Raw genomic sequence first — 27,682 nt, forward strand, 5'->3', positions numbered from 1 at the left:
TAAAATGAAAAATGAATTTATAGTCAGCTTGTACATCCATTGCGCTTGTGTTAGTAAATCCCATACAACCGTGTGCTAGTTTTAGTAATCCCAAATAAGAAAAAGTATGTGCCACTTATCTTGTACTACCGCTAGGCTCGTGATCATAAATCCTAAACATATTAATTATATGCCATTCATCTTATAATAATCAAAAGATACCAGTGCGATGGTGGTAGGTAGTTAATCCTAGATGACTTATTGTGTGAAATTGTGTTAACCCTGTGGCAACAAGGGCTAGGACAAGGATGAGACATATTGGAGTGACCACTCCATCTCTTAGATATACACGTAAGTATCAATTAGCATTTCCACCTTGTTTCAACCCTTAAATTTTCTTTTCCATAGAGCCTTAATTGATAGAGCCTCAAGCAGAAGCCATTGCTTTTGTGCACACTTGTTTTGTTTTTGTGCACACATGCACTCGTGTTTTGTTGAACGACTCCTCTCTCTCTCTCTCTCTTTCTTTGGAGGTCCATATGCAGCAAATGGCCACGAGGAGCCCTTACTGCAGCTGACGATATATAGCACTAGTTCGCCTCTTCGTAGGCGTTGCACTAGTTGAGCTTTTGCTGCGTTGCTTTAGAACGTCGATTAGATCTCTCGGATGCGGATTGCCCACAGCATAGACCAGAAGCTTTAGATTGAATTGCACGCAGACAACGAGACACCAGTTCGATCCGGGCTTGCGCAATCGCGGGGCGGATTGGTCTGTTACTCCTCCTGTGCAGCCTACGAATATCATAATATTTGCCTTTCAGGCTACGAATCCGAAACAATCACGATGAGCACGGTATCACCATTTTTTTCCCCTGGTTCTCTCGATCGTCTTCTTCTCTCATCGTTCTCTCGTCTTGCTTCCGCTCTTCTGTTCTTTGTTTCCCAACTGTAGCTTTTAGATCCCAACAGGGAACATACGCATAATGCTTGTGACAATAAGCTCTACGTCGGTCTTTCTTTGCCCTCGTGGGACAAAAAGCGTGCATTTGATTCCATAAGGTTTACATGGTGGATTGCCTTCGGGTTCCTATTCGCCGATTTCCATGCCGCTGCGATTGAACTTTATCTGATTCACATCTTGCTTACTAGATTATTTTGAATCTGCAAGAGTACCCCGTCTCACAAATCCAAACAGCCAACTGGGTCTACCGAAGTGCTACATTAGAGTGCAAACGCTTTTCTTTTAACGAATGTTGGAAAATGGCTATGGTTTGCGCGTTTCTTGTGCTAATCTGTCAAGAGCATCCCAGCCTGCGGCCATCTGCCTAACCCTAGGGCAGCCACAAGGGGCCAGAGCAGCAGACAGCAGCAGAACTGAAAATTCTGCATATACTTCTTGAATGCCATGTGTCCAAATATTGGAAGATCGTGGAGACAACAAACGATGTGCAAGCCCACATTCTTGAGAAGGCATCCACAACCTAGTTTTCTTTACCCTTACTGAATTCAATGTGCACTGAAGCCAAGCATCTCTTTTGCTTGGCTGACAAGTTGGGCTGTGCAAGAAAGTATTCAAGTGTCCTTGCAAACAGTCTTGACTTTGATCTTGTTGCCATATAGGTAGTGTTACCGTTTTTGAACGCATGTAGCATTGCAAACATCTCTTGGTCATAAACGTGGTAAATGAGCTCTTTGTCATCGAACTTTTTGCTTTCAAAAGCTATCACACCATGCTCTTGCCTTTAAGCAGCTCCCAATCCTTTGCCTTTGGCATTTCCCTCCCTAATTAATTTCCCTCCACAATTAATTAAAAAAAAATTAAGGGATACCAACACAAGACATGAGTCAATGCAAATTTCAGATCTTTAAAATTGGCTTGCGCTTTTGTTGTCCACAAGAAAACATCTTTCTTTAGGAGATCCATGAGAGGGGTTAGTCTTTTGGCAAAGTGACGTATGAAACGCTTGTAGAAGGATGGCAAGGTCCTAAAATCCTCTCAATTTAGTGGGAATCAGGGGGATTGCGATTGCTACTCCCTTCAACATTTTACCTTTTAAGGGTCCAACTCGAATACCATTCTTGCTCCCCAATGTGCCCAAGGTATTCACCCTCTGCTGCCATAAAAGTACACTTGTTGGCCTGTAGCATAGAGCTGATGCAACCTCAAGATTTCCAGCACCAGTTCAATGTTGCTTTAGCTGTAAAGGAGGATGTCATAAAAAAAACTAGCACGTAAAACAATAGAAGTGGCTACAATATCTTGTTCATCAATGCCTGAAAGGTGGCTGGTGCATCACTGCATTGGTCGATCTGAATGGCGTTAGTTTGAACTCATACAGGTCTCTTTTTGTGCTGAATGTTGTCTTGTCGTCATCACCCTCTTTCACCTTGATCCATTGGTATCTTGACCTCAGACCTTCGTGAAGAACTGAGCACCCTTGAGTTAATCCAAGAAGTCATTAAATACACAAAAGTGAGCTGTGGATGTGAGTGAGAGAATCAGAGGGAGAGAATGTAGTGGACCTCCGAAGAGGAAATAGATACAACTGAATAATGAATGCCCAAAGGGCTGAATACAAATGTATGGAGGGGCTGAAACCCTCACTGCAAAACTGGAAGACTAGACTACCTAGAGGAGGCGAATCCTCACTAGATCCCTGAAGAGGATGAGGCTACCTTACTGGTTTGCTACGGGGAGGCGTGACTCTGCTGCTCTGAAGGCTTGAAGGCCTGAGGAGTGGATGAAGAATGAGGGCCAAAGGCTGCCCTTTTATAGGCTGATAGGTTAGCCTTGCCGACTTGGTCAATGCCGGTCGTTGACCAGGTTGGTAAAAAAAGCCAACGTTGACCAAAAAGTCAACGCGTTGTTTTTTGGCCAAAAAGTCAACTCTGCATTTTTTGACCTCCGATGACATGGCATTGACTGCCTGTTGACTGTGTGCTGATTGCTGATTGCGCAGGGCTGCCTGAATGGTTGTACGGACATCTACGTGGCCGTTGACTTGGTTGCCTGCGCTGGGACTAGCTAGCATGGCCACAGGCGTGTGGATGTTCGTGACATCCCCTTCTGCTGAAACTTCTAGTATGGATATTTGTTGTGGGTTAATATTCTAGGATGATGCTCCCTGTGGTTTTCCTCGGTGCATATAGGTGATAGGGACAGAGGAAGACTGGGTTTGAGAGAGGCATCCCGGTCTTGGTGTAACTCTGTTGCTTGCTGCAACACTGTATCCTACTGTAATACAGTGTCTTGTTGGCGCCAGCCTTGAACCCCTTGAATGACTGATATCAAAGGTCAAGGTGGAACACCCTTGCTCCAATAGATGAACTTGGACCCATGGCCTGGGATTTTGACATCCAAGCCTTGGTGCTGATAATTTGGTCGGACTTTGAAGTGGTGCCACCATCGTGCTCCCAAGATGACGTCCGCTACCTGAGTAGGTGCGAACCTGAGTGGCCGGCTGTGTACCCACCCTGAGATCTTCAGAGTGGCTGAAGCTACCTGCATGTTGCTCGCTATCTGCTGCCCTGGAAATGCACCATTCAAGGTCATTGGTTCCTTTGACGTAAGAGGAAACTGAGTCTTTTGAGGTGCTTTGGTGGAGATGATGTCATCAGAACTGCCTGAGTCCGCCAGGATAAGGACCTTTTGATCACCGACTTGTCCATAAAACTGGAACATATTGGGAAACTGGCGAGGCTCCCCCTTTTGTTGAGCTTCAAGCTCCTGGATGACTACTGAGGTTGTCCTCGTAGTCTGTAGTTCATCAAGCCTCAATGACTACTGAGGTTGTTGAAGCAATTGTTGAACCACTTGACGCGGCAGCTCCTGCTGTTAGAAGCTTGTGGTAATGCGGGCAATCTTTCTTATTATTGCCCGGCACATGACAATGGAAGCATCGGTTCTTCTTGGCATAGAGTGTTCGTGTCGTATCCAAGTACCTGCCATAGCCATTGCTATCCTTCGCCATCCAGCTCTTCTTTTGCTGCTCATATGCACACTTTTGACATACCACTGGATGTCTGTACGCAGCCCATGGAGAAATTTGCTCAGCTTCTGATTGTCCTCCAACTGCAACTGTATAAACACCTGAGTGAACTCATTGGCATAATGATTCACCGTTTCGGTGTCTCCTTGGCGTAGCTCGTAGAGCTGACTCTGGAGCCTGTCCAGGTACTACGGTGGCAGGAACCGTGATCGAAGATCTTTCACGAATTCCATCCAGCTGTAGAGAGGTGTTTCCTTGTTTGCATCATAGTGGTTCTTTTGTCACTTGAGCCACCAGGTGACCGCCTCGCCTGTGAGGTGCATGGAAGCTAGGATGCACCGCTCGTTGTCCTTCGTAGGCATCACTGAAAAATAACTTTTGAACTGATTGAGCCACGAAGTCAACACTAAAGGTTTTTGCTTACCATCGTACCGTGTGAAGTTGAGCTTCCCCGAAAAAGAAGGCTTGGCTAGTCAGAGTAGAGAAATGAGAAGTTGCCGATCCCGTTCTTCCTTCTCTTCTCAAGCAGTATGTTCTTGGAGCTCCTTGGCCTCTTGAGCCTCGTGGTCCCGGAGTTCCTTGGCTTCTCGAGCCTCTTGATCGCGTTCTTCTTTTGCTTCCTGAGCTTCCCGATCGTGTTCTTCTTTTGCCTCCGGAGCTAGCCTTTCACGCTCTCTGGCGGCCTGCTCACGATCTTCCCGCATCTCCTGAAGCTGGGTCATGTGGGTGAAGAGAGCCTCGGACTGTTGTTGCTGCATCTGCATCATAGCCTGCAACATGGCTGTCATGGTAGACATGGAAGTGTCTGCAGGGTTCTGCAGTGGTGGAGGCACTGAACCCCCCCCGTGTTGGACTGCTCACTGGTGCTCATGGTGTCCTTACCAGATCTTGTCTGGACCATAAACAGTGGGGCTGTCCTTGACTGAACTGATCCCCCTGACTTCTGGAAACGAACTGTCCCCTCACGCCGCAAGGTGTAAAGACCAGCGGGTGAAGACGGGAGCTGGTCCGATGCGTGATGAAGTAAGGGAGGGAGCGGCTAATGGAGTATGGTACTACCACTAGTCCGAGGTAACGACAAAATACTAATTTTTTTTTTGCAGAATAACCCTCTGTCTCAGGAATGAATCTGAAGCTCTGATACCAATGTAGCGGGAGATAGACTATCCTCACTCTCTCTCCTGTCAATACTAACTGCAGCTGCAAGATGATGAACTCAATACACAAAGTGAGCTGTGGATGCGAGTGAGAATCAGAGGGAGAGAATGTAGTGGACCTCCGAAGAGGAAATAGATACAACTGAATAATGAATGCCCAAAGGGCTGAATACAATTGTATGGAGGGGCTGAAACCCTCACTGCAAAACTGGAAGACTAGACTACCTAGAGGAGGTGAATCCTAATTAGATCCCTGAAGAGGTTGAGGCTACCCTGTTGGTCTGCTGCGGGGATGAAGAATGAGGGCCAAAGGCTGCCCTTTTGTAGGCTGATAGGTCAGCCTGGCCGACTTGGTCAACGCCGGCTGTTGACCAGGTCAGTCAAAAAAGCCAACGTCAGCCAAAAAGTCAACGCGTCATTTTTTGGCCAAAAAGTCAACTCTGTGTTTTTCGACCTGCAATGACATGGCGTTGACTCCTGTTGACTGTGTGCTGATTGCTGATTGCGCAGGGCTGCCTGAATGGTTGTACGGACGTCTACGTGGCCGTTGACTTGGTTGCCTGCGTTGGCACTAGCTAGCATGGCCACGGGCGTGTGGATGCTCTTGACATCCCCTTTTGCTGAAACTTCTGGTATGGATATTTGCTGTGGGTTAATATTCCAGGATGATGCTCCCTGTGGTTTTCCTCAGTGCATATAGGTGATAGGGACGGAGGAAGACTAGGTTTGAGAGAGGCATCCCGGTCTTGGTGTAACTCTGTTGCCTGCTGTAATACTGTATCCTGCTGTAACACTGTATTCTGCTGTAACACTGTATCCTGCTGTAATACAGTGTCTTGTTGGCGCCAGCCTTGAACCCCTTGAATGATTGATATCAAAGGTCAAAGTGGAACACCCTTGCTCCAATAGATGAACTTGGACCCATGGTGTTGACTGCCTGTTAACTGTGTGCTGATTGCTGATTGTGCAGGGCTGCCTGAATGGCTGTACGGACGTCTATGTGGCCGTTGACTTGGCTTCCTGCGCTGGCACTAGCTAGCATGGCCACGGGCGTGTGGATGCTAGTGACAATGCCGCTGTGTTGTATTTATGCATTACCTATTGTATTACTTTTTGCTTTCCATTGTTTTTGAAACCGGCCTCTAGATAACTAAAGGGCAGTAATCCAGAACTAATTTTTCATCCACATTAATTACAACCATAATGCACCAATTTCGGCTCACGCTCTATGTCTAGGTTTCTATTCACAGCCCGAATTTGCCAAGAAAGGAATTCGAACCACAAGAAAGAAACAAAGAGCTTCAAAAACAATCAAAAGAATCCAAAGGAAGGTCGGAGCTGCTGTACCCGTCCATGGAAGAGGGGCGACCTTTGACTTCGCTCCTATTCTTTGTCCAGGCCTCCAGCAAAAGTACAGATGACTGTCAGCGAATAGCAGCAAATGAATTCGAACCAGATTTCAAATGGCGTTGAACCAGCTCCCTGAAATTCAATTCCTGGCTGGAGCACCTTAAGAAGGCGGTAGATCAACACAGCAAGAGGGCAGCAGCGAAAATGGCAGCTTGGAAGGGGGAGGAGCAAAATTTGGGCATGTAAATGATCACATGGCAGGAGAGAAGAGCCGCTCAGCCAGAAGAGAGCCTCAAAATTTGCGATAGAGAGAAAAGGAATGCTTTTAAGCACATGCAAACGCCTGGACTGCCACGTGGCAAATTACCTTGTTAATGCCTCTAACCCACTTTTTTTGGTCACACTTATTCCTTGCCTTGGGCCTAGTAAATGTACCTAGAACTAGACCCCACTTTTACATTGATTCCTAGGGACTTTTAGGAGTTTTCACTTCCTCTAGGCAAGTCCCCTAAAGTCAAAGTAGTCACCGTTTGTTTGCATACAAAAATCACGTCCCCGTGATAGTTTGCCATGGCAGAGACTTTCCTCTCCAAATAGGCAAGTTTGAGCTTAACCTCTCTATCACTAAACATGGTTGTTAAGACACCTTTAGACACTCCCTCTCTTTTCTTGGGGGGGGGGGGGGGGGGGGGGGGGTGGAGTGTAACAAACATTGAGTCTGACTTAACCATGCTATCATTGATGGTGACTTTGGATCCAGCAGTGGCAGTGGCCTCGCAGATTCGGATTAGGATGAATCTTGAGATATTTGACTCTTGAGAATCGAAAGTTTCCTTTCAATTATATGTATCGAGATGCAGATTTCATTCATGTCACATGCGATTGACAGACTGTTGCCATGATATTTATGTGTATTGATCTATAATGATTGGTATATAATCTATATAGCCCTCTAGGCTCTTGTTAAGTTGTTTATCTGGAGTTTTTGAATATCAAGATTCAATTGTTAGTTTAAACCTTCAAAGTTGTGAGTCATGACTTGCAAGCTCTTGAGTTGTGACTCTTAACTTGCAAGTTCTCAGCCGTGAGTCTTAACTTTAACTTTTAAGTCTTGAGTACATTGTACAAGTGCATTGTTACTTCTTGCATTGTTTAAGCTTATTGTACTTCCAGAATCTAGCAGCTAGCTATGCTAGCAAGTTGTACACTTGTATACTTATGCATATAATAATTGAATATTTATTATTACAATGACGTGTCTTACGTGTCTTATCTTTAAGACACTTTAGACACTCTTGTGTCTGAAGCGTGTCTGATGTGCTGTGTCTTAGCATGTCTTATGACCATGCTCTCTTAGTTCTTGCTGTAACAGTAGATGTGCTCCTGTGGGTTTGAGACAGCTGTGAGCTTGCTTCATTGTCTCTGATAGGTCAAAGCATAAGCGGGGCAGAGGTGACGGCAGCATAGGATTGTTTTCTTTTTTGAGTCAGGGTGGCGAGAGAAGTGGCTGATACTTTTTTTTGTTCCGTATTGGCTTGAGTTGTAATGCAAGTACCCTTGGCTGTTTATGGGACGTCAACCCAAACTTAGGGGTGGAGAGAATTAGAGGGGGAACGTTAACAACATGAGCTGGAGTGGTTGGAATGAAACTGGAGAGCTCACACAGTGTGTGTGTGGGGTGTGGAATCACAAACTTCTTAACTTGATGTGCATCAGATAGATGTGCAGACTCATCAATAGACAATGAACCAGTCAGATATAGAAGAAACCACCAAAATAATATATTTCCGTCCAAAGCTATGGACACAATACAAAAGAGATAGATCCAAAGTCCCACCAATGGTGTGGTCCTCTGATCTTACCACAAGGTACTTCTCCTATCTGCCGTCTAAGCCTGCGTGTTCCACCTCGAGCGTATGTAGACTCTCTATCCAGATCTCAGCACCCTGCTACCCTGGTAGGCAGCCTAGGGTTCAGCCTTGTGAGCTAAGTCTGCAGCAGCACCTCCAGCACTCCTTTACCTCCTGGTTGTAGGCCAAAGGATGAGGGTAAGCTGCTCCTATCTGCTCCTCTGATGGCTGACCTGCTGGCTATGAAGAATGAGGCTGGATGCCTCCTTTTATAGGCCCAAAGGGCCCCTTGAAGTGGCCGACTGGCCTGCCCTAATATGGCCGACCAGTCTGCCATAAAACCGACCCGCAGGCCCCTATTTATTGGGCTGTGGGCACATCTCTAGGGCTGTGTGCTTCCTGCCTTTAAGTGGGGGCCCAGCCCCCCTTGCTTTGTGTGCCAGCCCCCTCCCACTCCCCTCTATGCACGGGGCTGTGGGCTGGCCTATGTGGCTGACCAGTTTCCTGGCCCTATATAAGGGCAGGGTGCTGCCCACTGCAGCCCTTCCCTTCCCTGCAACACTTGTGCTGCTGCCAGGCCCTCTTGCAGGCCCTTTAACCTTCTCATAGCCCTCCTCATCCCAGGCGCTTCTGGCCCGGGATTCTCTTTGTACATGCTGCTCCAGATCTGCCCTCTTGCAGGCCCGCTCCATCCCTGGGATGCCCCGCCGTCTGCACTGTAATTGGTGCCATCTGTTGCAGTCGTCTTCTTTTGTGAGGTGCTGCCCATGTGGCATTCCCCTCTCTCTCTTTTCTCTGGGCATCTTCTGCCCTAGGTCTCCCTCCCCCACGCTCTCCTCATATGGGGGCTTACAGATGGGGAGGTGACCTTTCCCAACCCCCCCCCCTCCACCCACACACTTGAAAAGAACTGTTCACCTCATTCATCCTATGTGTGAGGAAGGCCCGCCTCTTATGACATGTCAGGCACCATGATATCCGCTGTGTCTCAAGCCTCACAAGCTGTCCTACAGCCTACTCAGGTATGAGGTGAGATCTCATCTTGTGGCACTAGTCATCGTACCATGGGTTCGGGGCATCTTCCCAGTTAGAGGATGTGCTTGGATCGAGTCGTAGGGAAAGATCTAGTGGCGGCATATTGAACCACTGACACTAGTGTGTCTAAGATATGGGCGAGGTCTGCTCGGTAGCTCGCTGGACAAGTGGCTCATATATACCGCATCAAGAAAGAAAGAAAGTTTATTAAAGTCTTCGGAAGACCGGTGGGTCTATGAGACTGTGAAAATTTTGATACAACGAGCTGTGGTAGTGGAGCTACTAAACGAGCGTCCATACCAATGCAAAATGCAAAATGCAAAAAATGCAAAAATGCAGAATGGCAGTACTAAGCTCTCTTCGGTACCGAATCGTTAAATGAAACTCCTGCATGAGCTGTGCCCACCTAGCTTGGCGGCCCCTCAAGTCAGGTTGTTTACAAAAATATTTCAGAGTATCATGATCCACATCCACATAAAACTCTGAACCATACAAATAATGCCTCCATGTTTTCAAAGCATGGATAACAACATACAACTCCAATTCATGAGTTGGCCAATTCCTTTGAGAGGGAGAAAGCTTCTTGCTTTCAAAGGCTACCGGCCTTCCCTCTTGAAGGAGAACTGCTCCTACCACAATGCCACTTGCATCGGTTTCCAGGAACAACGGTTTCTGGGGATCAACTATTTTTAACACCGGTCCAGCGACCAGAGCTTGTTTTATGGTGTTAAAACTTTCTTGTTGATTCTGTCCCCATATAAAAGGTACTTTATCTGAGGTCAGATCAGTCAATGGTGATACTATTTCGGAATATCCTTTGATATGCCTTCTATAAAATTGGACAAACCCCAAGAATGATCGCAGCGCGGTCAGACTTTGAGGGATTGGTCAGACTTTGAGGGATTGGCCAAGTCAGTATCGCAGCCACTTTCTTCGGATCCATTTCTACCCCCTCTGGAGTAATTATGAATCCTAAATATTCAAGCCTAACCATACACAGTATAGTTTTCTTTTTATTTAGATAAAGACTGGCTCCCTGTATGTCACAGTATGCATATGCGCCGCTCCCTGGGTAGTCGCTCTGCTCTGCCGCTCTCGATGCGAAGTCCGTGTGAAGAGACCTGGAATTGCCCAAGAGAGATCCTCATCGAGTGGGGTAGGTGAATCCGTGTGTATCCTGGTGGGTCAATGAAACCCTCCGCTGTGATATGTAAGAAGTGATCTCTGTAGAAGCTAAGCTTCATTGGGAGTTCACTCGGTTCCAATCAGGTCCGAAAAGTGTGTAGCTGTAGTAGATCCTCACGGATAACCTGGTTGATCTCGTGTGATAAGAGGGGAGAGAACGGAGCATCCATGCTATACTGGAAGGGAGGTAGTCTATCCATGTGGAGCCCCAGTCGCTCAAACCATCTCTCTGTACATGCATACCAGCACCTTTGATCTCCTCCTGCTGCAAGTGCCATAGAAGAGGATAGAGCTATCCATGGTAGTTGCTATGCCCCGAGGTATAGTCCTCATATTCCCTAACTCGATACAGATATGTGATGACCTGAAATGCAGCATCTAGCTGTAAAGGGGGTGACCCAAACTCAGTCTGAATGATCTGGTGAGAAACGGATGACTTACCACGAATCATCCGTGATAGCATGAGAACCTGTAGCCACTCCACACGGGTCCACTCTGTATCCGACAAGTTTGGCCTCCAACAAGGGCTGCCGTACATCCCTGCTGGGCGAGCCAAGGAGTCAAAAAGCAACCCCTTGGTGCGTGGATCTTGAAAGTGTGAGCGGAAGCACTGCCTCTCTAGCCTGGCCAATGAGGCATACCCTCTACTCAAGCGTCCCTGCATCGCGGGTTTCATAGTGAAGCTCGGTCCGGAGAAGATAACCCCAAGATAAGTGTATGATGAGACTATCTCAACAGATGACCCCGCAAATGTGAACTGCTCCTGACGCATGATGGCTCGAGATGTATTGAAGAGCATGACCTTGGTTTTACCCAGGTTGACCTTCAAATCATGAGACTCACAAAAGGACTGTAGTGCATCTAGGTGTCTCTGAAGCCCCTTTGCTGAGGAAGACAAGAGAGCCATGTCATTTGCATAGAGCAAAATCTGGATCAGCGTGCCCGCAAGAGAGCAACCTACACCCCCCTGTGTCTGCATCACTGTCTCAAGCTCGTCAATGTAGAGGCCAAACAAGGTAGGCGACAAAGGACACCCTTTGACACCGATGGTACTCATGATCTCGTCTGTCCACCCGGATCGTGTTCGAACTCTGCCAGAAACTCTCTTGTAAAGTGCCATGACAATGTAGAGGCCAAACAAGGTAGGCGACAAAGGACACCCTTGTTTGACCCCGATGGTACTCATGATCTCGTCTGTCCACCCGGATCCTATCCCAACTCTGCCAGAAACTCTCTTGCAAATGTGAACTGCTCCTGACGCATGATGGCTCGAGATGTATTGAAGAGCATGACCTTGGTTTTACCCAGGTTGACCTTCAAATCATGAGACTCACAAAAGGACTGTAGTGCATCTAGGTGTCTCTGAAGCCCCTTTGCTGAGGAAGACAAGAGAGCCACGTCATCTGCATAGAGCAAAATCTGGATCAGCATGCCCGCAAGAGAGCAACCTCCACCCCCCTGTGTCTGCATCACTGTCTCAAGCTCGTCAATGTAGAGGCCAAACAAGGTAGGTGACAAAGGACACCCTTGTTTGACCCCGATGGTACTCATGATCTCGTCTGTCCACCCGGATCCTGTCCGAACTCTGCCAGAAACTCTCTTGTAAAGTGCCATGACAGCCCAAATGATCTTTTGGTCATAACCCAAGTCCTGTAGGCGTCGTATGAGGCGGGCTCTCGGGACCATGTCAAATGCCTTGTGAAAATCCACAAAGCAACAATAAACCCTCTGCTTCCGTGACCTCGCCTCCTCGATGATACATCTGAGCGTCAGAATGTGGTCCATGGTTCCATGATCACATCGGAATCCGGCCTGGTCCTGCTGCTCTGAGTCCTTGACACTCTGCAAGTCTGCTAACCTCGGAGTCAAGTACTGATGCATAAATCTTGGACATGACATGTCCAATCATAATGGTCCTGTAGTTCTCCGGGCTCATGGGATCCCCTGCCTTGTGGATGGGTGAGATAGTGTTAATGGTCCAAGTGTGTGGAAATCCCAAACAAACCTCTTCATTAAAAAGCTTTGCTAAGATCGGGGCTAGGAGGTTAATCCCATATGCAATGAACTCAGTGCATAGTCCCTCATGATCCTTCGCTCGGCCATTATGAAGTTTCATTACAGCATCCTTTACCCCTCCTCTAGTGAAGAGGGTGCAGGATGTGGGACGAGGCATATGTGAGAGGCTAGGGACTGGCTGATTTGGGATGTCATAAAGTGTGCGTGCATAATCAAACCAGATCTGGGTGTCAGTGAGTGGCGGAGGGGACCGTCCTTCTAGAACTCTCTGCCAGAAGTCCTTAGAGTTGTTACTAAACAAAATGTTCAGTAGCTCCTCCTCGTTTCGACGAATGAAGTCTAGTTTCTTCCTCCGTACCAGTCTACGGTATTCACGTAGCGTATCTGGTGCACTCGGAAGACTGTTTTTGGTTTCGAATCTGAGTTGACGGCGTAAGGCCTTACACTCATCATCGTACCAACTATTACAAGGTACGGTTCCAGGGGGTGGTGGGCGGGTGGAGCGGGTGGTGTGGGGAAAAGCGTGAATGGCAGCCTCGTGTAGTGAGCGGGTGATAAGGGCAGCACGATCCTCTAAAAGGGGTATGAAGTCAATATAAGCGAGAAGTATGTACAGACGGCCAGAGTAAGAAGATGAGTGATCCCTATCAAAGCGTATATCGTGGTAGGTGGAGTAAACACTGAGTGGGGTGGAAGGTGCTGTGCGAAGGGAGGTGGAGATGTGAAAGAAAAGGTATGTATGATCAGCCCCTGGGGGGAGAGGTGCTACAGTGAAGTCAGTAATGCGAGATGTGAAGACAGGGGATCCCATGATGTAATCAACAACACTGGAGCCCCCCCCCAATGTGGAAAGCATGTGAAACCACGTGAAGCATGGTCAAAGTGTATTTGGACACGGACATGGGCCGGCGGGTCTTGTTCAGTGGTTGGCGTGGTGGCATGTATGTTGAATACTAGATAGAAGTGATCAGCGCCAATTGTGTGTGTGGAGAGAGAAAGAAAGTCTATTAATGTCCACGGGAGACTAACAGGTCTATGGCAAAGTGACACACTGGCTACATTGACAAGTGCGTAATAGTTCCCTAATAGGAGTTTTTGTCGTATGCTGTGACCCCTTTGTGAGCCCTTGTCCAGGGAGTCAGGCACAAGCTACGTAAGTCCGTCTCTCAGCCTTAGGTCAAGTCAGAAGATCAGTCCTTGTTCACTAGTACTCACTGGAGAACCGTAGGGTAGTGTTTCCGTCTTAGGTTTAGGGATAGGTTTAGGTCCAGCCTAGGATAGGAGCCCTTCTGGGCCCCCTCAGGACTGGAACAAGTGAAGAGAATGGCAAGGAAAGGGCTGCCTTCATAGGCTACCCTGCACCCCTCCCTAGGCTGCCATTTATGGGGCCTAGGGCTGCCTTTAAGGGGCCAAGGGACCCGTCAACCAGCCCCAAAAGCCCTATAAATAAGGTGCCTCCAGGCTCTCTTTCCTCATTCAGCTCCCTCTTGCCTTCAGCCTCCTACAGCTCCTCTCCAGCCTCCCCTCTGAATAGCATGACACTCCTTAGTGGTGGCCCTCTGACCAGCCTCAGCCTTTGGCATCAGTTCAGCCCTCTGGGAAGGTGTTCACGCAGCGCATCAGACGGCGAGTCGGGACATCGAACGGAGTAAGGTTTGGGGTCTGTTTCAGCAGCTCTTTGCCGTTATCTTTTACAGTTTTACACAACTCATTCTCAGCTCTTTATTTCAGTCATCTCTCTGCTCTTTTATAGGATCTATTACTCCTAGCTTTCACTCTCTCACTCATGCAGTAACCTTGCATTCCGGTGGACAGCACAAGCCTCTCCCTTGCCTTGTAGAAGTGTCCTACATCGTCAGTTTGGACAGCATCAAGGTCTCGGTATTGGTCGGCGTTGCCTCTCAAGTCTTCGGGTCTGCTATACGTGTGCATAGTGAGCTTTTCAGAAGTGCCTTTCCGTGCTCTCTCGAAGAGTGTTCTTTGTATTTCTCAGTTCTCCAAGTATAAAGCAAATTCTCTCGTGGTTGGGGGAGGGGGCCCTCAGTGGGTAGAGGGACCCAATCGGTTGTCGACTCTACTCTTTGTACCCTCATCTCCTTTCTCTCTCTATGGTAAACAACACTAATTCCTCGCTAAAGGTTTAAAGAAGGTCTTGCTATGAATTGCACGATCAGATCACCGTTGCATGTTACACTATGGGACAGCACATAACCAACTAATACATCAGCTTAGGGAGGGCACACGGCAGCTCCCATACCATGGGGGCATGGTTGCTTTGACCTGTGCTAAAGTTTCACTAAAAGAGTCCTCATCCTTGTAACAATTTTTAGGAAGTCCTAAAAAAATCTTCTATGCGTTTTCACATCTGGCTTCATGCTCCTTAATCTCTTCTTGAATGTTAGTTTTACTTGCTTTTGTCTCAACTTCCACACTAACTTCCTTCTTGATTGTTTGTACTTCAATGTGAATGAAGTCTTTAACTGTGGAGACTAGTTGAGGAGTGGGTAGGGAAGGATTACATGCCTTCACAGCTTCATCTATGATTGCCTGCTTGCTAGGCCCTTTGAAAAACTGAAGGTTAGCTGTCACAGCTTTAAGTCGCGAAACTCTTGTTGTAAATAGAAAATCTGCTCATGTTGACCAATGATAGGCCTATTTAAACCTCCTTTATAATATGTATGTGCATATGAGGAAGGTGTCTTAGCTGCAACTGTGGAAAACTGTATTCAATTAGTTGGAGTCGTTGGTGTAGAGAGGGGGAGTGGGGATTTGGATTTCAAGGAGAGGCTAGGCCACTCCATACTGGCCATATCTATAGGACCCCAAGCTAACTAACCCCCGAACTGGGCCAGGCGTTTCAACCTAGTTCAGGGTTAGTACGCTGCTACTATTGTTGCTATGTCGAATTGCTAGGTGGATTGCTGAGAGGCTAGGTAGCGTGTTGAGAGACTAGGCGGGGGCTAAGAGTGCTGACCGGAGCTGTTTGTTGCTGAAATACAATATGTGATACGGGATACGGAGGCGGGGAAGACGAGGGTAGGGAGCGGGGAAGAGGAGGCGGGGAGGGCTGAGGGGGAGGACTGAGGGTGTGGAGGAGGGGGGAGGCGACGGGCTGAGGGTAGGCAGGCTGAGAGGGCGGGGGAGGGGGATGGGCTGAGGGAGAGAGAGAGAGAGAGAGAGAGAGAGAGAGAGAGAGAGATGTATTAACGTCCGCGGGAGGCTCACGGGCCTATGGGGGAGAGAGAGAGAGAGAGAGATGTATTAACGTCCGCGGGAGGCTCACGGGCCTATGGGACTAAGTACAGAAATGAAATGAAACTCATACAAGCCACAAAGGGCTGAAGCAAAGGGCGTGCTAGGGCTCTCAACGTCAAAGTGTACCGTTATTTTTTTTCCAAAGAAAGGAACCTTCTATCAATGCTTGAAAGATTTCATACAAGACAACAGCCCCGAAGGTGCTGAGTATGAAAAAAACCGGAAAAGGCTGAAAGAAAAACGGGCCTGTTCCAGAGAAGCCCAGCTCATTGCCTAGGGGGTCTCGGGAACTGGTGCTAACAGCCAAGTGGGGGGACTATACAGCCAGCGAATCCCTCGCGGAGTGAAGATGTAGAAAACACCTGTAGGCCAAGCCTTGCAGAAACAAGCACGCCTCTCAATAGTCGCCCTGGAGCCTGGAGTCCCAGGCTCCCAGGTGGACCGTAGAGTGTAAATGATATTCTGCCAGATGGCAACCAAGGTAGCCGAGGGTGGAACCGGGTGCTCTCCCATCACAAGATTGCAGCGAGCCACCCAAATGTTCCAAGCCGTGATGCTGGCTACCACCTCCCAAACACTGTCTTCCCTAGGGGAAGGAGGAGCTAGGGCGTCAGAGGGGGCTGCCTCGTGGAGTGCAATCCTCTGAATGCTTTGACCCTGTAGCTGGTAGGCTGGGGAAATCTCATCAATCTGGAACACGTGTCCTCCCTCTGTCAACCAAGCCACCATCCCCCAGGTGTAGTCTCTGTGAAGACTCTGCATGCGTGTCATGATCCTGAGGGCTTTCATCCAGATCCTCGCTACGCTACAACAGCTCCATAGGCAGTGTGGGATAGTCTTCAGGACACCATTTGAGGAGCAATGGCATTGCCCCTCCACTTGCATCTGCTCCAACCACGGGCCAATGGGCAAGCCTCCGTGGGCTGCCAGCCAGAAGAAGTAAGAAATCTTTCTCGGCCGCAAGCTGGACAACTGCATCCAAAACCTGGAGCGAACATCCCGGGGCACTCTGTGTGGTGTAGGAAAAGAAAGGCACCTCATCTATTGTCTCAGCTAGGCCGCCCCTGGAGGGCCAGAACCACTCCCCCTGGTCCCACTGGACCTCCCTTAGGGGTCTACCCTCCCTGCTCTGAGATACTGGGAGGATCGATGTGCTACTCCTTCCCCAAGCGTCCTACCACTTTGATCATCTACCAGTGTATCCCATCAAGACTCCCATCCATCTCAGGGTCACTCCCAGTGAGGGGCTGGAGTAGGCCTCCAGGTCCTACACGGAAGAAGCCGGGGTGCGTGCTGCCGTGCTACATCAAAATCCTCAAGGGAACATTAGTACGGGAAAACTGCCCCAGCCATCTGCTGTCTCTCCAAATGTGAAGTTTTTTCCACTAGGACTCAGGAATGGCTAAGTCAATCTCGCCCATCCGTTGCCGTGCCCCTCTCAGATGCGCTAGGGCGTCAAGCCTCGCCTCTGCCTCCATAGGTAGTTTGCTCCAGCGACCAAAAGACCCTGTTGGATCACTGTCCCACTGTGCCCAACCAATGTGAGTCTGCTGTCCAAGCATACGTCCCTGATCTTTGACCTCTGGGTGCCACATAAGGGGCTGATGCTCGAACTCCTCTCTACATCTAGGCGAGACCCCCTGCTAGTCTCTGCCAAACCCTATGAAGACTCCTCATCAGGGGGGAGCCCTTCTCCGTAAGGGGGGCCTCTGAGAAGATCCATCTATGTGAAGGATGCCATTGTCTCCCAGTGCGTGGGGTGTTCCTCATAAGCCCTCTCTATAAGAGGAGCTTCCAAGGCTCGGCACCTCGGGTGAGGCCACGAACCACCAGCTTGCCCAGAAGGGCCTTGCTCTGCATCTCTGGATCGATGATACCCAAGCCTCTCAGTGCTTGCGGCATGATCACCCTCTGCCAAGCTACTCGTGCCCTAGTGTTCCTCGTGCCATTTGAACCTACCCAGAGTAAGTTCTGTACCAACCATCGGAGCTACTCAATGCATCCTCTGTGAAAGCACCAATAGGAGGCAATATACCAGGCAGTGGCAAGAAGGACCTGGTTTGCCACTAAGGCGCGACCTACGAGGGAGAGTTTGGCCGAGCTCCAATAGAGAAGCTTGTGCTGAACACTCTCAAGGACCGGGGCAATCTGCTGCTCTGCTGTAATGTCAATACCCGCCTGGCATCCGAGGTATCTCGCTGTCTGGCCCCATGGTATCCATCTGAAACCAAAGTCACTCCCCCACTCACGGATCTTGTGTGTCTCCTCAAAGCGCGTGAAGAAGCCTATGGATCTCGTCTAGTTGATCTGTGCCCCCGAGGCCTCACAATAGATAGCCAAGGCGTCTCTGACTCTCTCTAGACTCGTTGTAGTGCCCTCAACATACAAGGCCGTGTCATCTGCAAACTCCGAGTCAAGGAGCTTCTCCTCCTTCCTGATTGGGAGCCTCAACCCTGTGAGACCCGCCACCTATGATCTCAAATAGTAGCCCAAAGCCTCTGCTACAAATAGGAAGAGGAAGGGAGCTAGTGGGCAGCCCTGGCGAACCGAGCGAGAGAGAGGAAAGGCCTCGCCTGTGTGTCCTCCGATAATCATTTGACTAGAGCTCCCTGCGTATAGCGCTGAAACTCCTCTGACCCATCTATCTGAGAAACCCAATCTCCTCATAGTGCCCTCCAGGAAAGACCACTCCACCCTGTCATAGGCCTTCTCAAAGTCCAAGAGAAGGATGGCCAGTGGCTGTGACTCCTCCCTGGACCAATCCATTGCCTTCCAGAACGTGAAGATGTTGTCCAGGATGTTGCGCTCTTGGACAAACCCAGTCTGTGTGTCATGGATGATGTTGGTAAGACGAGGCTGTATCCGCAAACTCAAGACCTTGGCGAGGATCTTGTATGCAGTATGCAGTATCAAGCAGAGTGATCGGCCTCCACTATCGAATATCTGACCTATCTCCCCCTTTTGGGATCAAACAGATCCACCCCTTGCACAAGGACTGAGGGAGAAGGCCTGTGTCGAAAATCTCCTAGCAAGCTAAACGGAAGGGGGTAGAGATAATCTCCCAGAAGTTTCGGAAGAAGGCCGGAGTCAAGCCATCCTCCCCCGGGCACTTCTGGGTCGGGAGAGCCTTGAGGGCTTCCCAGAGCTCCTCATCTGTGAAAGGCTGCTCAAGTCTGCTGCATAAGTCCGGAGAGACTACTGTCGGAACATGATTTCAAACTAGCTCTCGGGCCACAAGACCAGCTGGGGTCATCCTCTCTGTTTGAAAGAGCTGGCTATAAAATTTGGTGGTCATGTCAAGAATCTCCTGCAGGTCAATGTGCATGATGCCCTATGCCCTGCGAGTCCCGAAGACGCTATAGCTGTGTGCTGGTCGATCGAAAGTGTACCCTTATATACTTTACTATCTTGTTTTTAGCCCTCTCAGCTCCTCCTTTTGCTCCTAGGGCTACTACCCCTTGGCCCTAACTAGGTGGCCAGTCAGTTTCCAGACGGAGCCCTCCTTAAGTTTATGCCAGTTTTGCGAGGGTTGGGGCCTATATAACCAGCCCCTTCCCTCCATTTATGTGTCACATATTCCGCAGCCAATTCAGCCTCAACAGCAGTCCTCAGCCCATCGTTAGCAGCCCTATAGGTCTCCAAGCCTCTCCTTATTCCATCCTTTCGTGGGCACAGCTCCCTACAGCTGGCTACAGTCCAGAGCAGCAAGTGTAGCCTCAGCCCTTCAAATCCAGCCCTTTAATGGGACCAAAATGCAGTAGCCCAGCCCGTTCATTGACGGAGCAACAGTTGCATGGCAGCTGGTTCTAGGACAGCGAAACGTATCAATATAGATAGTAGTTACCATAACTCTCTGTGCATAGTGATGTGGTGTATATTATGCATGTCTACAGGCTCTTCCCCCTGCTCCCCAATCAGTAGCATTCATGGTTCCGCACCCAATAGTTAGTACATGCATAGTTAGTGTTTGCCTGTTACAGTATCAAGTTTGAACTCTTGGACAGGGGTGAGGTCATGCATGCTATGCTTGTCCCCTTTTCCTCCGAAGGCACAGTTGGTTTTCGACGTATTTGCGTGCTTTGACTGATTGAACTGATTATTCTCGTTGTCTTTAAAAGCAGTCTATGGTCAAGTAGTCCCGCTTAGAACGACTTTGAAAATGCAGCAGTTTGCATCAAACGTTAAGATAATGCATCTGAACATCTGAGAGAGAGAGAGAGGACAGCTTATGATTGCTTATTTCTTAGAGCTGTGCTCACGAAGTACACTTATTTTTCATCTCATCTTGCTCCCTCTCTCTCTCTCTCTCTCTCTCTCTCTCTCTCTCTTTCTTTCAGACTTCACCCACCCTCCACCCTGCCTCAATTTTCCCTCCCCCCTTTATCAATAAGCTATGCATCAAGGTGCAACCTATGTGCCCCATTCTATTAGCGGAGTCCGGTATGCTCTCTTTGGAAAACATAATTTTGGGAACATAATAGGCACACATCCCGGTGGTTGTGCTGGCCAAGTTTCAGTTTGTAGGATTGAATGCGTTTTAAACTTATGAGATATGGCTTGTGCAAGAGAGAAATGTGATGAGATGCTCTATTAATGCCCACAGGAAACTGATAGGATCTGTAAGCTACTCTTTAAATCTCTGTCAAGGCTCATATTCACCTTTTCCCATATATTTTTTATTTTATCTTATGGATTCACGTTAATACTTCCCAGAGAGAGAGAAAGAAAGAAAGATATATTAACGTCCGCAGGAGGCCTCACGGGCCTATGGGACAAGGTATGGAATCAAGTAACTCATACAGACCATTGTGGGCCGGGGCAAAGGGCTCACTAAGGCCCTTGCTGAGTATTAAAATGCTATACTAGTACAAAATAGGAAAAAAGTAGCAAAATAGCATGAGGGTGGCATGAAAATATCAAGTGCTCAGAGCTAGAGTCCCAAGTGCATGAGCCAATGGGTTTCACATATCATGTATCCAAGCTCCATGGTGGCTCTCTGATGAGATGCGAAGAGCTCACGTATCTGCATCTATTGGGCTGTCTCTCGTGGTGGTGGAGGGCGTGGTCTCCTCGATCTCTGGATCTGATGGGCTATGTCAAGTGTGACGTCTCGCCTCGGTCGATCTCCCTCTCTTTGCTCTCTGGGTATGCCTGCAGCTCTCCCTGCCTCGATCCTCAGCTAATGGGACGATACCCGCATCTGTCCGATTGCAATCCTCAGCGCGTGTGAGACTCCTCTGTCCTCGAGATACTGAGGTCCGATGATGAGCCCATCCTCCGATACTCTTAGAAAATGATCATAGTAGAGCTGGGTCTTGGTGGGGAACTCCTAGTCCCCCTCCCAAGTGTGAGATGTGTGGAGCTAGAGGAGATTCAACCATATGATGCGGTTAATCTCATCCTGTGGGATCAACTCGGGTTGTGCATCCATGCTATACTGAAACAAGGGAAGCCAATCCATTTGAATGCCGTGACTGGCAAACCATGCGGTGATGCGTGCATACCATGTTGTACCTACCCCACTCTGTGCTAGTCGTATGAGAGAGAGAGAAAGAAAGAAAGAAAGAAAGTTTATTAAAGTCTTTGGGAGACGGTGAAGGTCTATGAGACTAAAGATAACTGATACAATGAGCATAACGGTGGCGGTCTCAAAACGGGCCAGCCAACCGTTTCTACAAAAAAGAGGTTATGAAGGACGGTGTGTCTAGTCCTGATACAAAAAATATGTGTCTACCTCCAGATGATACAAAAAAGAAGGGGGGGGCACCAAAAATGGGGCAGAGGGGGGAGATACAGTATATATGTGCACACACACATAGAGAGAGGGAGAGAGAGAGAGAGAGAGAGAGAGAGAGAGAGAGGACCAAAGGGCCTATGAGACTAGAAAGAAACTGATACAATGAGCTGAGCGTGGAGCCACTAAATGGGCATCAACACCCAATCGAATACAAATGAAAACCAAAAAGTCCTTAACATGAGAAAGAAAGAAAGAAAGATATATTAACGTCCACAGGAGACCTCGCGGGTCTATGGGACAAAAAAACACACATAAAAAACATCAACATCAGTTGGAGACTGAGAGCCTTTGGGGGAGTATATCAGCTCAGCCCTAGTTTATTTAGGTGCATAACTAGCTACTAATTTTATCTAAATTAAAAAAAACGGCTTGAGCAACATCAGTTTAAGACTGAGTCTTTGGGTTTAGATTTGAAATCACGGATCAAGGCTTGTCCATCCCTATATACTGCCCATTTTCCATCTTTGCGTGCATCCTTCACTTTAGTAGTTCAACATTCCTTTGTTTGAGCTGATTCGGGGTAAGCTCCTCAAATATCCATACCTGTGTGCCTTTCAATTTGTTTGTTTGTCGGAGAATCTTGACTCTACCTGCCCTCTGTGTGAACTCAACTCGTACTTGTGTTCCCTTCTGAGAGATCCAACTGATGTCAGTTTCATCCCATTCTATCTGTGGTATCTCCTTCTTGAGACCCGTGTCTTCTCTTCTACTGTATATCCCTTCATAAAATCATCTGCAGGACAGCCCATACAATCCTCTGGCAGCCACACAGAGAGAGAGAGAGAGAGAGAGAGAGAGAGAGAGAGAGAGAATTTCGTTTTTTGAAGATCTGCTGTATGCTTTTTGCAGACTATTATCAAGGATACAGCATTTGAAAGATGTCTAGTGTGAGCTGAAGTATTCATGACTCTGCCTCAGGCATCGTTTCAAAGTGGAACAATGGCACATCCAGTTCATGCCAATGGCTACTGGGGACCTATCATGTCCAGCAGCACGTGTGAAAGAAGTTATGCTCTATCTCCCTATGTAGCAGAATTCTACAACACTGTTTCAAATGCACCTGGCATAATTCTGGGTCTTATAGGCCTTATCAACTCGATAAGGCAAAGGTTTGAGAAGCGATTCAGTATGTTACATCTCGCAGCTATGGTGTTGGGTTTGGGGAGCATGCTTTTTCATGGCACACTGCAGCATTTGTAAGTCCTTTCCTCAAAACTTTCCACTTAAAATGTTAAGATTTCTGTAGTACATACCCGTTAAAATATATCTGTCTCGATGCTGTGGATGTTAATTTGTATATGAGTGATGTTTCTCTGTAAGTTCGAGCATTTGAGATCGCTATTTGTGACCATGGCATTTTGTATAGAGAAATGAACGTCTTTTACAGGTCACAGGAATCGTGTCACTAGCTGCTCTCTTTGGTGTATTTCTCCTTGCATCTCAGCCTTCCCTCAATCTGCACATTTGGGCTTTTTATTGAATGCAGGTTTATTGATTGTAATAGCATCCTACAGAGCTCGATTTGGAATATAACAGTGCAACACTTGGCTTGTAGGAGGGGTTTTCAGAATCATGAAATGTTTTGCTTATCCATTCTATTGTGTAAAGGGGCTGCTGCACAGCCCTATAAAAGGGCTGCAGCCTCGTCCTCCTGGCCTACCCCTTCCTACCCTACCATGGGCCGACCAATCGGCCTACCTCAGCCTATAAAAGGCTGATGGGGCCTGGCAAAACAGCCCCAAAGGGTGGCCACAATGGCCCCCCCTTCTGGCCTTCATAGTGCGCAGCAAGGGTTGCTCCAGGGGCTGCCTACTCAGCACATAAGCAGGTCCATCAGGGCCCCGAGCTGCAAGGGATATGTGCCGTACTGACTAGCATAGATCTTCTCCTCCCTCAGCATCCTGGTGAAGCCTCCAAGTAGGCTGATCTGCCCTGCCACATGCCTGGATCCACTACCAAAACCTGGCCCTCACCCTAGCCTCTGACTGGGCAGGCACATCCACTCTCTCTCTACAGTGACATCAGGAGATGTTGACCTCCAACACCCTGTTGGAAAGGTCACCTCCCCATCTGTAAGCCCCCATATGAGGAGAGTGGGGGGGAGGGAGACCTAGGGCAGAAGATGCCCAGAGGAGTGAAAGAGAGGGGGCTGCCACATGGGCAGCACCTCACAGCCAAGAGTGAAGAGATGGCTGCCACATGGACAGCAGCAAGGCTGTCATGTGGGCAGCACTGCTCAAGAGCATCCTGGAGAGCCTGGAGCGAGGTCTTTGGGCTGCGAGTATCTGCAGCAGACGTGCAGGCGGACAGCACAACTGTACGGGCCAGTACGGAGGGCTGGAAGCAAGGTACGGAGCAGATGCAGATGACCAGAAGGCTGGAGCAAAGGCACGGTACAGGCGGGTCAGGAGAGCAGGGTGAACAGGCGCTGACATGGCTGGGGCCTGGTGGAGCAGCAAATGGGGCTGCCAGTGGGCAGAGGTATGCCTTAAATAGGCTGGGCCCTTGCCTAGATTGGAGGGCCAAAAGCCCTAGAGGTGTGGGCCAAAGGGCCCTAGTTTTGGAGCCCTTAAAGGGCTGGTTTTGGGGCAGACTGGTCGGCCCAAACAGACCAGCCAGTCGGCCCATTTAGGGCTGGCTGGTCGGTTACTTCAAGGGGCCCTTGGGGCCTATAAAAGCAGAGGCCACAGGCCTCATTTCATATCCAGCATAGCCAGCAGTTCCAGGGCAGAAAGGAGCAGCAGGAAGCCTACTCTTTGGGCCTATCTACAGGAGGTGAGAGAGTGCAACAGGTGCTGCAGACTTAGCTCTAGGGAGAGGCTGGACCTTGGCTGTCTTCTAGGGCAGCAAGGTGCTGAGATCATCATACCTTCTGGAGCAGCCATTCACAAGCAGGTTGGAGCAGTGGAACAAGGACCTGTGTGCTGCAGACAAAGCTTGGCAGGGGCTGCCCACCTAGGCTGATTCACAGGTAGTAAGGTGGAGAAGAACACACTGGACGGAAAGTCTACAGATGCTCGAGGTGGAGCACGCGGATTCGAGTCTAGAGATAGCCGGCAGATAGGAGAAGGACCTTGTGGTTAGATCAGAGGACCACACCATTGGTGGGACTCTGGATCTATTGTGTCCATAGTTTTGGACGGAAATATATAAGTTTTGGTGTCTTCTATATCTGGCTGGTTCATTGTCTATTGATGAGTCTGCACATCTATGTGATGCACATTAAGTAAAGAAGACTTTGATTCCACACCCCGCACCACACTGTGTGAGCTCCTGGGCATTACTATAAGTCTTCCGCTGTGTGTACCCTCTGTTGGGTCTTTTCTAACACACCCCCTCTCAGCTCCTGGATGGAACATGGGCGCTAGGGAGTTGGGTGTACCCCTGTTCTAACTGGAGGAATCTGTGATGCTCCATCGCTGAAGACCGGCATAGTTACTGTCGAAGACCACCTCTGCATGATCACCGGAAACCTTGTACTGTTGCTTCCAGGCCACATGTGCTAGATACACTCCTCTGGTTTGGTACTGGTACAAGTCATTTGGTACAACAATCTAACTGATATTGACATGGTGCAAGGTCTGCTTTCGTGCATGGGCACATGTATCTCAGAGCCATACAACTGTCTCTGAAGCCCCCTCTCAGGCCCAAACTGGTACACTGTCTCCAGATCGATGAATCTTGGTGCCCCAATGACAATGGGCATATAATAGCTCACAAGGATCAATCAATTGTGCCGCGGTTCCTGCACTAGCAATCTTTTGACACATCTGGATCTCTAGCAGCTCGTCAAACAATAACTGCAACAATGCACTTGTCTAGCAAGTACCGTTGCCACAAACAAGCAAGCAATCCTCCGTTTGGATCTAGGCGTGAATTAAACATCATAGCGGCGGTAGCACCATCCTGCTGCTTATTGGTCCCCTCACTGTTCCTTTGAGGACACTGCCGCTAGTAGTGACCTTTTTGGCCACATTGGTTACATGTGTGTGATGCCTTGAGTGCTTCTCGTTTCTCAGCCGTCAACTCTTTTCGTCCTTTTTGCTCAACTGTCAAAGCCTCAAGCTGACTTTTATAGGCACGATCTGCAAATCTCTCTCCAAAGTCAGGGCTGCCAGAAAGAATGGTAAATGGGCAGTGTATCGTGGAGGAATAGCAATCATTAAGGAGTTTAAATCAAAATCAAAAGACTCTCAGTCTTAAAATAATGTAAGGTTGGCTATATGTTTTTTCTAGGACATAATCTAGGTACTCTAAATAAGTGGAGTTGCTTTATGCACTCTAGGGAGCTGCCATGTGCCCTCCCTAAATTGATGTATTGGATGGCTTTTCTGTTGTCCCATAGACCTTTGGTCTCTTGTGGACGCTAATAGACTTTCTTTCTTTCTTTCTTTCTCCTGGTCAAGCACCATCGGGACTGGTTGGTTATCAAGGACGAATAGAATGCACCATACTGAGAGGATAGCTGGGATAGTAGTGTTATGGCTGTGTCCTGGAAGATATCTACTTCCTTGCGTGGAGGGAGGATCTCATGCTGAAGTTTCTGTAACTTGTTGATGTGCTCCCGCATCGATGTGGACTTCTTGGGATCCAACAATCTCATCTGGACTTCTAGGGAAACCCTCTTTGTGGGAGAGGTTCGACTGTACAGGAACATCGAGGTCTCCCAAATTCTCTCAGCCACTGTCATATGTTTCACATGATTAGTCACTTAAGGAGTACAGTTAAGAAATACAAACGACCTTACCCTTGCATTGACACGGTCCCACAGCTCAGCCAAGGTCTCAGTCTCCTGCTCTGCAGGATCCCTTGATTGGCCACAAGGGGATCGGGCTTGTCAACTCCCACCAATACGAAGTCTGCTAAATCATACGACTGTAGCACAGATTCCATCATGACCCGCCAAACACCATAACTGAGGCCATCCAATTGACAATCAATCGGGAAGGTGGGCAACACTAAAATTTTTGCCTTGATCTCCACCATCTCGGGCTATCAGAATGAAGAGGAAATCAAATCGAAGAGAGAGTGGATGGGAAAGAAGGTAGATTACGGTATTGACGGAAGAAAGGAGAGGAGAGGGCTCAAGAAGATGATGAAGAGGATGAGAGCCTAAGTACCTTCACACCTTCGTTGTGCTAACCCTCGAGAACAACTCCTTTCGAATCTGAAAACATCCTTCAAAATCACACCTTTGTTGACACCCGTACTGTCCACGCCTCTACACACTCCTCCTCACAAACACCTCCGAACAGCAGCCCTAAACCCTCCTCTCAATTTGCTGGCTCAACACTTCCTCCGCTCCTCGGGTCTCTAGCCAACTGTGGCTCTGATACCATGTGAGAAGTGCAGTGGATCTGAATGAAAATGAAGAGAGAGAGAGAGAGAGAGAGAGAGAGAGAGAGAACCTCACACACAAAAACTGGAAAGGAGAGAAAGAGATGAGAGAACTGTAAGTGATCTTAGGAAAAACTCTGTTCGGTGGGGAAAACCCTGCTCTATACATAGACAACTGTGCTCCACAATGAGATACCAAACAATGAGGGAAGGGGGCCCATATATAGCTCGACTCCCCCTCCCTAGTTGGCTGTAGCCATCCCCCATCCTACTCTACCCTCACAATGGGCAGGCACACCCCACAACTATCACAGGGGCGTGAAATTCTAAGTACTTTAATGTACTTCAAGACCGTGACAACTTTGGTTTTAAAAGTCCAAGCGTGGGCTTAATAATGTGTAATTAAACGCAGCATGGTGCCTAGCACATAAGCGTAATTAATCCTTAGGCCCAAAGGCATTCCAAGGAATTAAAAGAGTGGTTGTTGGAAAATGATGACGTGGCATTTTTAATGGGCCCCCTAGAGGGCCATGTACCTTCACTGGTCCCCCTAGAGTTCTAGGTGGCTCTAGTGCCTTCTACATGCTCCTTTGCCATTCCTGGACCTTCCTGGGCCTTCTAAACTTCGCATGTGTGGTTTTCTCTCTCATCTTCTCCCTTTGTTGAGATTTTGGACTGGTTTTTCAACTGAATTTCGTTTTTCTTTATAACTCTTCACCCATTTGGATTCCT

At 48.4% G+C, this 27,682-nt stretch overlaps 1 protein-coding gene across 3 annotated transcripts in view; it reads left to right on the forward strand.

Annotated features, from left to right (window-relative positions):
* The first annotated feature begins 446 nt into the window (after nt 1–446).
* The window catches only part of LOC147883069 (alkaline ceramidase-like), a 43,355-nt gene continuing 16,119 nt past the window's right edge, over nt 447–27,682 (forward strand). The window contains exons 1-2 of one of the 3 annotated variants that reach the window (XM_087399749.1): nt 447–832; nt 22,463–22,809. In XM_087399749.1, the coding sequence (XP_087255875.1) occupies nt 22,517–22,809 (293 nt within the window). In that variant the 5' untranslated portion in view covers nt 447–832; nt 22,463–22,516. The remainder of the gene's footprint in view (nt 833–22,462; nt 22,810–27,682) is intronic. The other 2 variants (XM_087399751.1, XM_087399750.1) reach the window with 2 other exon arrangements.

Source organism: Dipteris shenzhenensis, chromosome 28 (genome assembly GCF_047967505.1).
Source record: "Dipteris shenzhenensis isolate YYH24624 ecotype China chromosome 28, Dip_SZ_1.0, whole genome shotgun sequence".
Lineage (NCBI taxonomy): Eukaryota > Viridiplantae > Streptophyta > Polypodiopsida > Gleicheniales > Dipteridaceae > Dipteris > Dipteris shenzhenensis.